Here is a 17,991-nt window from a genome sequence, read left to right on the forward strand (position 1 = left end):
TGCTCCTCTTCGTCCAATTAATAGAAGCCACTTGAAACATTTTGTTCGTTTGTTTGTTTTTGTTTATTCGAGTCAGGGTTTCTTTGTGTAGCCCTGGCTGTGCTGGAAGACTCTGTTGATTATGCTGGCCTCTAACTCCGACATCCCCCTGCCTCTGTCTCAAGGGCTGAGATTAAAGGCCGGTGTCACCAGCATCCAGTTCACTTAAAAAGTTTGAAACTTCACGTTTCCAGTCTCTGTTTCAGTGAGAACTTTCAGGCAAAGAAATATGAGCGACAGAGACATGTCCGACTTCCTGACAGTGTCAGTGAAACTGTGTTACTGCTCTGCTGCTTTCTGCCTTACCCCTGTCTGGGACCATGAACCTACCCACCCTCAGTAACTAATCAAGTCTCTTTCTGTGGGGTAGCTCTGTTGCTATTCACAGAGGAAGTTCTTGGACATGCAATGACTCTTTACACACCTTCACACATATGTAATTAAATATGCTTTTTATATTAGACTAGAAAGCCATTTTAAACACACGAAGCACTAACATGAAGATCTATCCCACTTCTAACTTTCCACAATTTTTGTACAACTTTGGCATGCACAGAAGCAGGAGGTTTCCTTATGACATTTTCATATGTGCTTGGGTTTTCTTGATCCTCCATCTACCCCTGCTCTCCCTCAATTCCCCACCTTCCATGGCCATCTAAATCCACCCAGCCCCTTATTCACCCTTTCATTTTTATATTGCATGTCGTCTATCACCCATATCCCCAATGCCCTTAATGTCTCCTCTCCCCGCTCTCATGGGCACCTTCCTAGCTCCTTGGCATGTATTAACTCCCCTTCTTTAATGTAAGATGTGCATATATAACAATTGGGTCCTGGGAAACTCTTGCTTTCCTGGCATCTGGGACTTGCTGGTGGCTACCCCCAGTTCTCCATCCCCCATTGCCACACACCTCTGTACAAAAGGCATGATGGTGAGATTAGCTGAAATGACCAACAAAGGGGAGAGAGAACCTGTAGAGACCATATCTGAAGGTTAGGCAAGGACCCTATTTGGGGAATGGGACCACCTACTTATCTCCAAATTTTTAACCCAGAATGGCTCCTGTCTAAAGGAAATACACGGACAAAGTGTGGAGCAGAGACTGGAGGAAAGGCCATCCAAAGACTGCCTTAACCAGGGATTCATCCCATATACAGACACCAAACCCAGTCACTATTGGGGATGCCAATAAATGCTTGCTGGCAGGAGCTTATTATAACTGTCTCCTGAGAGGCTTTGCCAGAGCCTGACAAATACAGAGGCAGATGCTCACAGCCAACCATTGGACTGAGCATGGGGATCTCAATGGAGGAGCTAGAGAAAGGACTCAAGGAGCTGAAGGGGTTTGCAACCCCATAGGAAGAACAACAAAATCAACCAACCAGACCCCTCAATCTCCCAGGGACTAAACTACCAAGCAAAGAACACACATGGCTCCAGCCAAATATGTAGCAGAGGATGGCATTGTCTGGCATCAATAGGAGAGGATCTTGGTCCTATAAAGGCTCTATTCCCTAGTGTAGGGGATTCAAGGGTGGTGAGGTGGGAGTTGGTAGGTGGGAAGGGGAGCACCCTCATAGAAGCAGAGGGAAGGGGATTCTAGAGTGGAAACCAAACAGGGAAAGAGGATAACATTTGAAATGTAAATACATAAAATATCCAACAAAAAAGGGGGGGGACAATTGGAAGCCATTTTTATCTGACTACTTGGGACTCTAGTTCTTTTTCCTTTGTGTATGCATCTCTCACTTTCCCGCACATAAAGTTATATCTAGATCCTTTTGGCTTATGAGTATCATTTCTAATTTATTCTGAAGCAAAAAGAAAGAAAGAAAGAAAGAAAGAAAGAAAGAAAGAGAGAAAGAAAGAAAAGCAAAGCAAAGAAAAGAAAAGAAAAGAAAAGAGAAAAAAAAGGAGCCTGGACAGACATTTACAGAATTAGTACACCAACTCTGAAGTCATATCACACTTTTTGCTAAAAATACTCAGCTCTTAGTATATCATTTGCAAAGGTAAGCCAATTTTCAAAATTACAGACTACCAGAAAATTCTTACATGAGATGAAATTTTTAAAATCAATGAGGCATGTACGTGTTTTCAAATTATAATACCAAATCTGGATGATCCCTCACCATGTGGGTGAAGTCTGGCTTGCCTAACCCACTTTAAGGCTTTCTAGAAAAGATGACAAGACATTCTTATGCACCAGAAAGACTTGTCCCAAAGAACTATCTAAATTCAGCACAGCAGAGGACCTTGCCAGCTGTAGCTTTGAAGGGCTGCGATTCTTCGCATGACTTATGGTTACCTAACACTAGCTGATAAAATTAACAACTTCTGGATCATTGAAGCTCCACAAAAATCCAAGCTTATTTCCTGCCTGTAGCATCATCCACTGGATTTCCGCGGCCAACCTTTAATGTAGTCATTAGATACTCAGACTCCTAGCATATGGTGTTTTCTCAGGGTAGTTGCTTCACATTGTCACTTTATGGGGAATATGGATATTACAGTATGCCTACTCTGTCCCGTTATCTAGAGCACACAGCCTTAACCTGAAGGAAAAGGGATACAGAAGATTTAGTTCTTCACTGTGTCCTGAAAAAAAAAAAAAAAAGGGACCAGAGATGGAAGAGCTAGACTCCCCCTACCCCCAGGTCACAATGCTGATGTACATTTTCCCACCCCATTTTACTATGTGGGTACAGGTGCACCTCTGAAGATAAACAGTCTGCTCCATCTGATACCCACAGAGGAATGGGGAACTCTTGGCCGGGAACTGTAGTGTCTAGTTGCTATGTTGGACTACTGCTGCTATGTTTACCAAGCCACCTCTTACACCACCGTGACATGCCTTTCATCAGTTCTGGGAAGGGGAGTGGTGAGCCTTTCCTCACCACAGATAACAGAGAGAGTCCAAGAACACTTACCCTGATTAGAAGAGTTTAGTTGGTGTGTATTAGCTTTTCTTTGAAATAAGAGCGTTCTACCTCCAAGAGGGATTCCTTCCCAAGACCATCAAGAAAAAAACCCTTTTAACGCAGGATTTTAATTTTATTTTACAAAATCAGAGCTGTGACAGCAAAAAGCCTGGGCTCTTCTGGACCACTAAATAAAGCACACAGTAATAACCTCAACATTTCTCAACCTGGCTGACTCATCATGCTTCCCTTTTCCCCCAACTTACCCCTGTGATGATCTAGATGTACAGCAAAAGTCACAGCAACACTTTTCTCTGGCATCTCTGCCTGCCCAGGTCCTGGAGTGGCCACAGTACTCAAAAACATGTAGCATGAGAGAAAAATAAATTTTGATTCCTTCACAAAGCTACTGAGAATTTGAAGAATAACCTACTACAGCCAAATAGATACTGGTTCCTTTTGAATGCTTCCGAAGCCACTGTCTTTTTCTATGTATTGGCATGTTATAAAAAACTTCATGTTTGCATGTTATATAACTCATTTCTGCATTTTTTTCAGCCATTCCCATGTTTTATTCTCTTAAGGTACCAAAGTACTAGCTTATTAAGAAAACATACTTTAATGTAGGATATTTTAATAAGAACAACAAAGCCTAAGAAGTCAATAAAAATCACAACTCAAATCCTAACATTTTTACATGCTACCATCTACTATGAAGGTCAATCTCTAACCATAAAGTACACTTGGGCTATAGATTCCGTCTACTTGGAAGACTACAGAACATAAGTAATTAAGCCTCCTCAGCAGGCTAAGCCACAAACTGGGCACTGGTGAGTGTATGAACCACAAGGTTCCATAGGTAGAAACATTTCTGAAGATTCTTTTAAGCTCATCATTTCAGATGCTTGCTAGTATTTATTTCATCACGAAAATTCCATATATGAGGTAGTTGTACAATTCTGGAATGACAATCAACAAATACTTTCTGCTAGAGCACCAGTTCTTAGGAAGCAGCAGCGTCATCCTCTGCAATGAATGCCTGAGCTCTTTCACACGGCGTTCACTTATTTTATGTAAATTCTGCCTAAGTGCAAACTGAATGGACCTTTCTAACGAAGGGTCTTTTTCAACCAGCATTTTCACCACCATTCTGAAGGTCTCACAGTCTTGGTAGTAGGTTTGTTCAATTTCCTTGGTTTTTGACACTATTGCTTTACGGCGATTGGTTACTTGGTCATCAATAAACTCTGTGTGATCTGTTTTGTTTGACTCGGGTTCTTGTGTTTGATCCATAACTTCAAACTCAGAAATTTGAGGTAAGTCACTTTCCTCTGCTATCTCTGGCTTTTTGACAGCTTGCTTGCCAGCAGCTTTAGGAAGTCCCTTTTCACCAAACCATCTGAGTTTGTTTAAAATTTCCAATGAAAGAACTGCTGAAGAACTTTTTGGGTATGTGTCTCTTGATGTTTTCAAAGACTGGCCAGGCCTCTTTTTACCTCCTTCTGGCTTTTCTTCACTGCACCATTTGTAGGAGGAATGAGCATGCTTGGACTTCCTAAGCTCTGAACCATGGGAAGACTGCAGTTTGCTTTGTTTTGTAGAGCGTCTTCCACTGGATCTAGATTTGCTGTGTGGGGAGGTCTTTCTATCTACACCTGATTTTCTGGAAAAACAAGATGCCCCTTTATGGGGAGACTGTTGTTTTGAATAATGGGAAGAGGAGGAACATTTTCTTCTATAGTCATCTTTCTTATCCCTGCATGCACGCTGTCGGCTTGCAGAAAGATCATCTCTTGTTTTCCTCAAGCCAGACTCACCACTGGAAACATTCTGAGGACCTTCGTCATATGATCTCTTAGACCACATCTTGTCTCTTCTGTACACTGATCTTCAATGGTGACCAAGGAATGGAAGGTTGGGCTAGCCACAAGTTCACCAAGACAATCCCAGCAGTTCTTTGATGGTCACTGAGACACTAGCCTCAAAATGCATCTGCACTCTAGATAAGCTGGACTCTAGGACACTTGGGCTTCAGTGTAAATTGATTGCTCCAGGTTCCAGGATGCTGGCATGCAGGCTGCCACAGGAGCACCTGCTTTGTTAAAGAACCTAGAACCATCTACCTGACCCACAATGGGCTGTGCCCCCTCTGATAAATCACTAAGAAAATGTTCTACAGGCTTACCTAGAGCCCAGCCATATGTAGGTATTTTCTCAATTGGAATTCTCTCCCCTCAGATGATTGAAGCCTGTGTTAAGTTGACATAAACTTAGCCAGCACAGTGGTTAAAAGTGCATACTGCTCTTGCAGAGAATCAGAGTTTGACTCCCAGCATCCACATCAGGCATGTCACAAACACCTATAACCTTAATGCTCAAGGCATGTTATATCTCTATCCTCTGTGGGCACTTACCAAAGCATTCACAGACACACACAAATATATAATTCAAAACAATAATTAAATCATTGTTAACAAATGGACATGGTTTCTTCAACTCCACTGTGTGGTTCTCCATCATTGCTGCTCTCTTCCCCCAAATGTAACCACTCTCTCATTTTGAGTTAACAATAATAGTCTCTTCATATTATTTAATCATCTTATCATATAGCCATAACTTTCTTGGTTTAGCTCATTATTTTAATTATTTAAAATCATTCAAGTGAAAATTTCTCATGTGTAGTTTTCTGGAACACACTTTCTTAACATTTTTTTAATTATGTGTACATGTGTATCTGCATTTGTGCATGCTATACACATACTCAATGTATGTGTAGGTGACTAGAGAGTCCAGAAGAGGGTATTAGATTGCTGTTAAACTGGAGCTACAGACAATTGCACTGCCAAACATGGATACTGAGTCCCAAACACAGGACCTCTAGAAAAGCAGTGAGTAGTATCAACTCCTATATTATCTCTACTGTCCCATGAAACTTTCTTCCTAATCTTATCTAATCTTTTGTTTACAGAGTCATGCATATGACCCGTGTAGCTGCATTCAAGTCATTTTTTTTTTGCTACAGTATTATATCCCATTATATGAACCAAATACCACACAACAGTCATTTGGAGTTTCTTGTGAGCATTTTGATATTAGAAATTACATTAATGAAGAGATTCTTGCCCCAGTTCTAGTATACCTATATAATAATGCCCTAATATACCTAGCTAAGAGGAGAAATGCCCAATTGTATAGTATTCATGAGTTCCACTCTATAAGATGAAATTGTCTTTACAAATTTTCTGCACCAAATCATACCACCACCAGCTGATAGGAAACTTCTCTTTGTAGCACATCCTCACCAACACTTGATGCTCTTGGAATTTAGACACTCAAATCTGGTGGGACTACATCATGTTTTTACTTTGAATTTCCTTTAAGGCATACTTTAATCATATATGAATTCAACAAACCATCCTAGAAAAACAATTTATCATCCCTTAAGAACCAAGCAAATTCTTTTCTTAGAGAATAGGTATATATCTATCTTAAAAAAAAAAAAAAAAAAAGTATGTGTGGCGGGGGCAGTAGGAAAGCCCTAATTATTCGTTAGACTTTAGCCTTAGAAGACATCAGAGGCCTTAGGCTACTGTTTGTTAGATAAACAGCAGTTCTTAAGCGGCTCCTTTTAGTTGGTCACATTATTAGCCAAAGCCATGGGAAAAGCAAATACATTTCCGAGGAATCGTAAATATTTCTTTTATCTTTCCAGATAAAGACATTTAGTATGAGTCCTAATGCACAGGCTGAGCCATACACAATTTATAGCAGAAGAGCGCTTGAAACACTTTTGTGTAAACAAGCGTAGATAGTTTTTAAAGGTTGCTAAAAGGCCGCGTGGCAAGGGAGCCGCTCCCTGTGAGACCAGCTCTGGTCAGTGTCAGAGCCCTTCCCACTAGCGAAGCTGCTCCATTAAGCCCTATTCTCATCTCTGTAACCCTTACTTTCATGTAATGTTTACATCATTGACACCTCCTCTTAGTGAGTCCCTAATATAAACAGAGGCTGTAACAAGCTGTAATGTATTTAACAAGATTTTGAAAGACCCGACTCTGGAACAAGGACAGCCAAACGGGGAAGAGATTAAAGCAAAAGTTTTACAACATTTCTGTCTCCTGTGACAAAAACAACTCCACAATTTATGTCCAGGAGAGAGAGAGAGACAGTCTCCTTGTGTTTATTCATAAATTAAAATTTGATGGACTCCAAATGTGCTGTGTCCAGTCAAAGTCGGCAACCTAACCTTTTAGCAGAAAATTATAAACCCAGATTATAAACTCGGGAGATGTGAGAACAAACTTGGTTTAAATCCATAATATCAACACGCTAGCGGGAACGATGCCAGAATATGTGGCAAGTAAATCGCTGGAATTCACTATCTTGAAAGAAAAAAGAAAATGAACTGTACAGATTAACACCTTGCTTGACGAGGTTCAGCTGAAGGGGGCAGTGTACTATGTGCGCAGTAACTTTCTGACCAATCAGGATGCAGATGTGACTTCCGGTTGACACTCACTGCCTTGAGTGAAGCTGCCTGGAGCTCAGGCATTGTGGGTCAGAAGTCCAGGGCACTGGAGAGGTACCATCGAGGTCAGGGCTTCTCAAAGGAGGTCTGCAGACTGGGTGTGGGGACGACACTTATCAGCCTCTGATAAGAAAGGTTACTGAGTTCAGAAGACTTGTTTCAGACTTGCGGAAATTGGACTCAGCTACAACAGACCAGAAAGCAAGCAAATCACTGGATTTGCCTTGTGGAACCAGAAGCTTTACAGAAGGTTGCAACGGAGGAAAGATTGTAAAAGTGAGGAGGAGAAAAAGAAAGGGTATCACATTCTCTGTCTCTACAGTCTAGAAAGCAGAAGCCCTGTGTTCTTGTTAAAATGCAAGCATTTTTGTTTTTAATTGACAAAATTGTATATATTTATGGGGCACAATGTTTTGTTCATATATACTGTGAAATGATAAAAACAAAGGAACTAATAGGTCCTCTTACTGATTTCTTGTTGACACCATTTAAAATCTCCTATTAGCACTTTTGGAATATTCACAATTTTCTAAACTCTGGTGAGCTGGCTACACGGTAGGGCTTGACCTGAGATGTGCATCTGCTGAACTGCGTGAACACAGCCCTTGTGCCTCCCTGACCTCTGCTGACTGCATTCTGCCCTCTCCCACTCCTAATCAGCCTGTTTAGGTTCCACAGAGACTCGCAAGATACCCATCTGTCTGTGCCTGGCTTGTGTCATCTAGCTTCATCCAAGTTGTCCCAAAAGATGAAAAAGATTCTCTTGTTTTTAAGGCTGAACACCATTGTGATGTACGTATACTCCTGGTTTATCAGGTTTTCCACTGATGGGCGCCATGCTGGTGATCCAGTTTGGCTGTTGTGCATGAGGCAGTGGATGTGAGTCTAGATGAGAATTTGCCTGTCAAAGATTCAGACTGTGCTATGAGGAACACAAGTCTGTACTCAACAAAGCTCAAGTCACTCCCCACCACCTGGCAATGATAATTAACTAAACTGGACACTTCTCTTTTGTGATCCTAGAGAATAACACCTATAGCTATCTCTAATTGACAGCTCTGGCTTTCAGGAAAGTGCAGAAGTAACGTTTGTTGTCCTTGATGGATTGGCTGTGTGGGCTTGTCCACCTTCTACCCTAATAATTAAGCCAGGCTTTAAAGAGTTGCCTGTTCACCAAAGGATCTGCCAGTGTTTGCCACACGGATTATGTGGAGGCTTACAATGAGTGCAGGCAGCATTTTCTGGAACAGATGTGGATTCTGACTAACTAGCAAGAGCGAGTTCTGACCACAGCTTTAACATGTTCTCATAAAAGGAGAAAGCTTTGTTCGCTGGTGCAGTGGGCAGTGTTACCTTCCCATCCAAGAGGCTAACTTGCATTTCTCTGTTGCCGTTTCTGAATACAAGCCAATTTGTGTTTTCTTCAAAACAAATGGAGCTCTCTCACAGGATATTTGTACATTGTCATTGGTCACCTTCTTTCCTACTGTGGTTTTCTGGAAAGAGCAAGAAAGCAACTCCTGGGGGCCTCCAGCCTTTCTAATCTCTACTCTACAGACAATTGCTCTGTGCCTGTCTGCTGGGAGGGGTGGACTTTTGGAGCAGGTGTTCCCACTCTTCGGAATAAAATGGACGAGCTTCCCTGAGCAGCTCCTCTAACAAGCCCTTTGCTGTACCACAACTACACCCTTGTTGGTGAGTTATCTAGTTGCATCTGCATTGTTTAGTAAAACATTGACGTTCTCGGAAGGGATGCAGCCGACTGTGCCGCTGTACAGGAAACCTGGGCCAGGCTACCCAGCACATTCTCAAGCACAATGCTTGACACTGATGCTCTGCATGAAGCGGTTTACAGACAGCTCCAAGAAGACTAAGTTTAAAGTTCAAGACTATACACTGGCAGAAATTCCTCTACTTCGACATCGCTGCTCCTAAATATTTGTTCATGGACCTCTGTCTCAGATCGTCCTGTGTAACGTGAGACAATAATAGTACCCATGTATAGGGTCGTGGTAAGGATTACATAAATTACTAAGTGCTGAGTCACAAAAGTAGTTCCTGGTATGTAGTGAGTGTTGAGAGGTTTGCCAGTGACTCAGCACACTGCCCTTCCACCCTGCACCCATGCTCACCATTCACTCCAAGGACCCTGGGAAGGGTACTGACTGACTCTGTACAACAGAAATAAAATGTGTATAGACAATGTTAAAATATCTTAAAAGTGGAGAGGAGTAAACCTAATTTTTAAAAGTGTGTGTGTGTGTGTGTGTGTGTGTGTGTGTGTGTGTGTCTGTTTCCTAGTACATGCCAGAAGAGGGGAAGTGAGTCACCAGATGTGGGTGTTGAGAACTAAATACTGGTCTTCTGCAAGAACAGCAAGTGCTCTTAATCACTAGGCCATCTCTCCAGCCCCAATAAAAACCTTTTGATATTTGAAATTTTAGCCCAAAATATCCAAAATCTTAATCATTTTATTAATATAAAATTTCTCAATACACTTTACTGTTCTCTACTGTATTCCAAATGTGTTTGTGTAACACTTACAATCGAGCACAGTGCAGATGCTGTTTTCAACAGAAATATTTATACTCAAAGAAAAGGTAGATTTACTTACAAACAAACAAACAAACACACACACACACACACACACACACACACACACACACACACACATTTTTCAGTACTCCCCTGAAGTTCCCCACGAAGTGAGCTGAGTATCAGGTTTTCAGTTAAAATTTAAATTAAATTATAGCCAGGCATGGTAGCACACGCCTTTAATCCCAGCACTCTGGAGGCAGAGGCAGGGGGACCTGGGTTCAAAACCAGCCTAGTCTACACAGGGAGTTTCTACATAAAGAATCTCTGTCTCAAAAGAACAAATAAATGAGTAATAAATAAATAAAATTATAAACTCAGTTCTTCAGTCATATTAGCCATATTTCGAGTGCTCAAAAGACACATGAAATGTTCACAAGTTAACACGGGGATAGCCTGAAAATACACAGACCTAACACTGAGGCTTGGTAAAGCTCTTTGAGCAAATCCCTAATTAAGGAGAGAAAAATAATTTATTATAAATTGTTATCATCCAGATTATAAATAATATACCTAAAATACATAGACACTGGTCAATAAATGATAGAAGATCGTCAATAAATAGGAAATAATTTTTGCTTAATATTTAATTAAGGAAAACGTCAAAACATTGTTAAATCCAAAGCCATAAACTGACTCCATATACCCATACCACTGAGATCTAAACAAGAGTTAACACTGAGCTCGTTCGTCCTTCTAGTGTTTTTCATGTATTTCAAATGTGTGGACATAAATATACTTTGACCCTCAAAACTCCATCAAAAGCGTGTAATAAACAAAGTTCAATATTTAGTATTCTCTGTCTCTGTGTCTGTGTCTCTCTCTGTCTCTGCCCCTTCTCTCTGTGTCTCTCCCCTCCCCCCTTCTCTCTCTTATCCCCTCCCTTTTTCTTTTTTTGCCTTTCCTTTCTTGCCTCTTCCTTTTCCTTCCCTCTCCCTTCTTGCTTGTTTACTAAGGGGTAAAATGCTCACACAATAAAATTCACGTATATTAAGTAACCACTGGATGGGTGCTGGCAGAGAGCCTCTGGCAGAGATTTGGCCTCTCCAAGCCAAATCTCGGTCAAGATAATGAATCTTTTCTCTTTGTTCCCAGCTCTCCGCAGACTATCATTGCTCTGGTTATCCCTGATAGATTAGTTTAGCTTAGTCTAGAATTTTAAGTAAATGGAAGCAGACAATATTTGGCCTTCTGTAGAAGCTTCTTTTACTAGGTATGTTTTTGACATACACCTATGTTACCGTATATACTCTCTCTCTCTCTCTCTCTCTCTCTCTCTCTCTCTCTCTCTCTCTCTCTCTCTGATTACTGAGTAGAAATTATATTTACTTGTAATCTAGGAAAGTTACAGTATGGTCATTCAAGGTGTCTATTCCATTCTTTTCCAGCTTGAAGCCTCTTTTGTACTGTCAGTCCAGTCTCAGCTTTGATACTTCTTCAGCTCCCTAGAATTAATGAAACAAAAGTGCTTTCATACAGCAAATTTAAACTTTACCTATATTTAAGTTCTTCTGAGTCTTCTATAAAGAAGGTAAAAAAAAAAAAAACTTACCAATCTCTTCAGGTTTTTTTTTTTAAATTCAATACTTTTCAATTCTTCAAGTTTCTGAGGTTTCCTCTATTTGTGCTCTTGAGCACAATCCTTAATTTATAATAATGTGTGTTCTTAGTCATTGAGTATCTCCTAGATTGATTTATAAGCTCTGCTAGACAGCATTGTCTATTTTATGTGTACCAAAGCCTATTGCTCAGCAATTAGAAGACTATTAATAAATTTCTGTTGAACAATATCTGAAGGAAAGATCTCCTCAACCACATTAGAACTGGTCTCTACTCGTTTGGGGTGGTGGCCGATGTGGAAGGTGGGTAGACGCCCAAGTTAGACTCGAATGTAATTTCCCTCAGATTTACCTCAGGACTTGCAGCAGGTGAATTTGGTGGCTTCCTTTTTGGCCAGTAATGTCCTGAGTTGCCATTTCCAACTCCTTCCTTGTGAGCCAAATGAAGTCAAACCTGGAGTTTCTTTTCACATTTAAAATTGCTCAGAATTAGCTGAACTTGTTTCTTAGCTCCCAAACCACTTCAGCTTCAAAAATTAAGCAGATGTTTCTCTGTATATACAAATCCTACTGTGTCCCATAATGTTTTTAAGTATCTTTTTTTCTTTTAATTCTTCTTGTATTGTTGTTTCACCTCTTTCCAGCAGATACTCAAATATTTTGGTTTTGTTCTCTGCTCTGGAGAAGTTTGTGACCCATAACAACCCAAGCTTCCTCACAGGAGGATTGGCCTAAGAGTTATGTTTTTGCAAAAGCACAGGATTCCTGAGGGAATCTCTCCAAGGATGAAGAGGGAGGAGACACAGAAGGAAACTCTAAGAAGCAGAGACTTTGTCCTTAGACTGGAAAAGGCACCAGTCTCAACTGGTGGATCCAGACTCCTTTGGAGACAGACCAACCTTTCCACAGGAGTCACATATCAGACATCCTGAATGTCAGAAACTTAAATTACTATTTGTCACAGTAGCAAAATTACAGTTATGAAGTAGCAATGAAAATCATTTCGTGGTTGGGGGTAACCACAACATGAGAAACCCTATTAAAGGGTCACAACCCTAGGAAGGGTAAGAACACTGGGTTAGGGGTTGGGTGTAGCCAGATTGTTGCAACCAGCCTGGAAGGTGGCAGGATGATATCTATGGCAGATCTGGGTGAGTCTGGACTCTTCACAAGCTCCCAACAGCAGCCTTACAAGTCACAGGAGTTCTTATCCTCGAAGCTTGAAATATCCCCATATTCAACACTCAGCCTAGTGCCTGGAGGTAAGAGGGCCAGCTCCTGATTTCAGTTTAAAATTACTGATTCTTATGTGGCCCCAGGAAAAAAGAAAAAGAAAAGAAATGGATTCTATTCTCACCATGACAAGGAGTAAAGTCTCTTGCTTTTCAAGAGAGAGAGAGATGAAGGCAATGAGATGCATTTGGTTTAATGTTTAAAAGTAAAGAAGCAGAATACTCTTAGACGCTTGATATAAGGACAAATAGGAAAGAAAGGGAAAATGAGAGAAACAACCAAGTATCACAGAGCGAGAAGGGAAGTGAAGGAAGCAGGTTGTAAAGGCAAAAGTGCGGAGAAGTAAAAATGTATGTCCACGCTGGCGTAAATGGCTACAGATAAAAATGAGCGAAGAAGCCATAAGTAACAAACTTTTTATTTCCTTCCCCACACAAATATTTGCTTTTAGGATGATGGAATAAAATCTGCACTTAATCCTATAGTTTTGCATGACTGAGACCAGCTACCTCTCAAAACGACTCTCCTTAATTATATTACACATGTCTGCCTGTCTCCTTGATGGGCCACTGATGCTTGATAGCTATAAAATAATTGCTATTAATTCGCAAATACAGCCCATAAAAAATCTAGTTTTCTTGCCTTTGTTTCAGCAACACCAATTATGTTATAATCAACATTTTTGCATATCTTACATTCAATTATGGCAATGCCAAAATAGGCATTTTTCTTCAAATATCATTGTTGTTGAGTTTTTTATTTATTTTTATTTTTAATATTTCTTTTTTATTTTGAGAGACTGTATTCTGCTTGATACAGTACCAAACTAAACCCATCCACAAAATTATCTTATATACCATGTTCAAACATTGTTTTGGGGTCATGCATAGTAGACAATTTTACCACTGGTAAAATTACACACTCTTTTCATCTCTATATAAATATAGAAAAAGATACTTTCACCGTATCATAAAGAACATCTAGAGCTGTGTACTGAAAGCTACAGCTTCTCACATAGATATACAGCTACAACAGGAGAATTTAGATTATTCAATAATGGACAATGTTCTGCCGATTCCTTGCAGTTGTGTTCCAAATGGTAGGTGACTTGTAAATGCCTATGCACCAACAAACATAAATAAGAAAGCGGTGGCTTAGCACAACTTGGAACAATAGTGGATTTCACAAGACACTCCTGCATCCTTGCTCTGGGGGCAAAACAATTTGACAAGTGAATCTACCTATGTTTCCTCTGACCTAAGCACCTCTGCCTTTCAAATCTTCACACACTCCACCGTGGGTACGTCTCTGATGCGGTAGCCTGAGTGCAATTCCTAAGTCTTCAAGACTTGTAAGTAAAGGTGGGGATTGGAAAGAGTTCTCAGAAAGAAGTCAGCACAATGTTAATTATTTGGGTTGTGGCTTAAGGTTACGGGTTCTTCAGTCAGCCCCCCTCGGTCTCTGTGATAAGTAGGGCTCCCTAAGGTATGAGGCTAGAGAATCCAGCCTCACCTAATCGTGGCTTGGTATGGAGAAGAAGCAGGGAAAACGAAGAGAAAGAAGGAGTTTGGGTAGAAGAGAATAGAGGAGAAACAACTGAAACTACTTTCCACGTGCCAAAAGATTAAAACTTCTGACTTCTGATACGAACAATCTGCCCGAAGAGCTCTAAGCACTTCAGCTATCATGAAAAATGATAGTTGATCTGCGTGCAAATAATCTTCATAATACTGAATATATATAAGACATCCTCATGTGTATGTATATACATAGAGTAACAAGCACACACACACAGACACACACACACACACACACACACACACACACACACACACACACGGGTTCTCTTTGGCTTGTCCTGCTTGTTTGTTCTGCAGCAAATCAGGTCATTTTCTTCTTCTTTCTAGTCCCTTCTGTTCTTATATCCCTATAACCTCTCCACTAATGAGGTAGGCGATGTAGGTATAGGATCGTGAGACAGCAAACATCACATTTATAGTTGATCATTTGCATAGGAGGAGGGCAAATAGGTCATTAAAAGCAAACATTTGCTGTCTGCTGTCTCCACCAGGTATAACAAAGACTTTTTATGTTGGAAAAATAAATAAAATGCAAAGTTTTATTTTTTTATTTGGAGGTAAGGTCTCCTTATGTACTCAGGCTGGGCTTGAACCCAGTGCTTCCTTTTAGCTCCTCACTGCATGGATTACAGGTGTATGCTACCAGCCCGAGCTGAAATTTATTGTTTTAATTAAAAATAAATAAATTCTCTCTCTGAAAAAAAAATTCTGTTGGCTCACCTTCTCTATCCATGGTTTCCAACACAAAGAGAACAAAGATATTTCTAACATATACAGACATCATCAAATGGACTAAAGGCCCCTTCTTTGAATTATTAGTTCAAAAACCTTATTGCTTTTTGTTTTGTTTTTATAAAACTCTTTTGCTTATTCATATCCCTTGCAGAGCTAGAGGAACAGCTGATGCTCTTGACCTTCAAGGGCCCAGGTCCAACTCAAAGTGCACCTTTTCTCTAGGAGGTGAAAGTAAAGCCATCACCCTGAGCAGTGAAGCCAGGGCCATATCCAACACAAAGAGATCTGCGCTAATCTCTTTGCTCTCCTAACCCTTGGTTTTCCCTGCTAACCCCAACCACACAAAGTCAAAAGTGGCTTCGTGATAAGGGCATGTTCAGAGATCCATGAAGATGGATCTTAGTGAAGATCGTAGAGTGGACCTAATGAGTCAAGGGAGGTACGCTGTGTTGAGCAGTAATGGCTTCACTCTAGAAATCCAGTGAAAGGTTGTAGATGCTTTGGCTGGCCAGGGACTTTCTCTGTAGACCAGGCTGACCCTGAACCCATCTACCTCTGCCTCCTGAATGCTGGGATTAAAGGTGTGCACCATTACCACCTGACTTCATTTTATTCTTAAAAAATATTATGTTATTATTTTGGTTCGTGTGTGCACACGTGTGCACGGGTGCATATGTGAGGGTGTGTGAGCACATATATGTGAATGCGTGGAAGCCAGAGGACAACTTTATCTGCTGTTCCACGGATGCCACCCACCTTTCTTAAAAAACAGCAATCCTCCTTGGTCTAGAACTCACTGATCAGTCAGGCTGACTAGTCATGAAGCTCCAGGAATCTGCTGGTCTATCCCTCATTCTTGGGATGACACTGCCTATTCCCACAACCAGTCTTTTTAATGTTGGTTTTAGGAGTTAAACTCATTGGAGCTGTCCTCTAACTCTTTAAAAATTATTTTAATTTATAAATAAAAATAGTAATTGATGATGGACAGCATGTTTTGATGCAAGTGTGCACTGTAGAATGGCTAAACTAAACTCATAGTGTAATTATCACTTCATAGGTTGTTGGGTTTTGTGCTCAAAACACCCAAAAGCTGCTCTCGTACCTTTATTGTTTTTAATGGCATATCAGTATTAACTATAGTTATTGTGTTGAAGTGTCTGCCTTGAACTACTCTCTCTTCTTTGTTAACTTAGATTTTACCCACATCAGATTATTTATTGAGAACAAACAAACAACAACAAAACAAAAGACAAGACAACAAAAAACAAAATCACTGTCTTATTTATGCAGCCTGGGCTGGCCTCAAATTTGAAATGTAGTTCAGGCTGGTCTTGAACAAGTGACTTTCCTGTCTCCATCTCCCAAGTTTTCCACCATGCCTGACTCAGGTCACACCCCATTCTGTCACAAATGACAGAAACTTCTTGTCTTTTTAGGGTTAACTGGTTTTCTGCTGTGCATTTAATCACATTTTCTTTATCTAGTCATCCACTGATGGATGCTTAGCTCAATTCCCTTAGGTCACGAAGATCATGACCATTGTGAATAGTACAAATATTGGCACATACTTCATTTCCTCTGGGTATAAACACAATAGTGGGATGACCTGGTCATGAAGCCCTTCTACTTCTCATATTGGGAAAAACCCATGTGCTGTTTTCCATAATGACTGTATTATTTTCTCTTCTCTAAGGTTATTTTCCCACTTAAATATGATCATACCCTTATATTTTATATCTATAATACAATCCTCTCAAAGTTTCTACCAGCCTGTAGTCTTGTAAAATGACTACCACTTCTGCAAGATAGCTACAGACAACTCTAGGGTAGTGTGGTATCTCAAAGTTCCCTTCTCTTCCCTAACAGAATTTGGAGACACTCGCATGAGGAAGCCATGAGGATTTCTGCCTCTGGAAACATCCTAACTCCTCTAGGGAGATCACTGGAGCATCACTAGTCACTGGGCCCTCTCTTCGTTCTATCACTACTTGCTGGCTCATAGCAGCCAAGCTGTCCCATCAAATACACACTAGCTGCCCTCACACACATGCAAAACAATCAAACAGATGCTCCCCCTCGATGGCATGAACCAAGTTCCTTCTATTTATAAGCAGCCGCCCAACAGACCCACTCGGTTCTGTAACTTGCAGCTCTCCGCAAGCTGTACCAGAATAGAGATGTGTTCGTACTTTCCAGTCACCCAGATTGCCACTTCAGAAAGAGAGTGATAGACAAATAGGCTGCAATCCGTTTAGAACATTTCCCCATGTTTAACTTCCAAATTTGAGAGTCTTAAGCACGGTTGCCAGAGCAAGTTTTTCTAAATGCAGTTTTTTTTCCCCCTTGGTCTCTTTGTAAATGGTAACCGAATATTTCCCCCCTACTGTTTCTTTTCAGAGGCCAAGAGTTTTTTTCACTCCTAGTCTGCAATACCCTGCCTGGGCTGTCGCCCAAGTGGCTTTCACACCTAAAGTGAGAAAGAATTAAGTGCTTCTGCAATTCAGAAATGGTTCTGTCTGCCTGGGAGCTGCAAAGCTCTCTTGACTGAACTATTCCTTTTAGACTCCGAAGCTAAGAGTATGAAGGAACCCACAACGGTGCCAGGAAAGAAGCGAACGAAAGGAGTCCAGTCTGTGATCTTTCTATCCGGAGCTCTTGGAAAGGGGGCGGGGTGTGGCTCACGGCTGACCACTGGTTTTCACTCAGTATGTCAAGTGCAACCTCTCTTACTTGGATCTTTCCCTATATTACACAGAATGAATGTGTAAGCTGTTTGCTGATGTTATTTTCATATTAATTA

The 17,991-nt window shown here is 40.7% G+C and overlaps 1 protein-coding gene across 1 annotated transcript; it reads right to left on the reverse strand.

The window, feature by feature from the left end:
* Positions 1-3,964: 3,964 nt before the first annotated feature.
* On the reverse strand, positions 3,965-9,409 carry LOC116891992 (periphilin-1-like). The gene is given in 3 exon segments (XM_032893446.1): positions 3,965-3,999; positions 4,002-4,849; positions 9,402-9,409. Coding segments are annotated over 3 exon segments (891 nt in total).
* Positions 9,410-17,991: the final 8,582 nt, after the last annotated feature.

Source organism: Rattus rattus, chromosome 2, assembly GCF_011064425.1.
Source record: "Rattus rattus isolate New Zealand chromosome 2, Rrattus_CSIRO_v1, whole genome shotgun sequence".
Taxonomy (NCBI): Eukaryota; Metazoa; Chordata; class Mammalia; order Rodentia; family Muridae; genus Rattus; species Rattus rattus.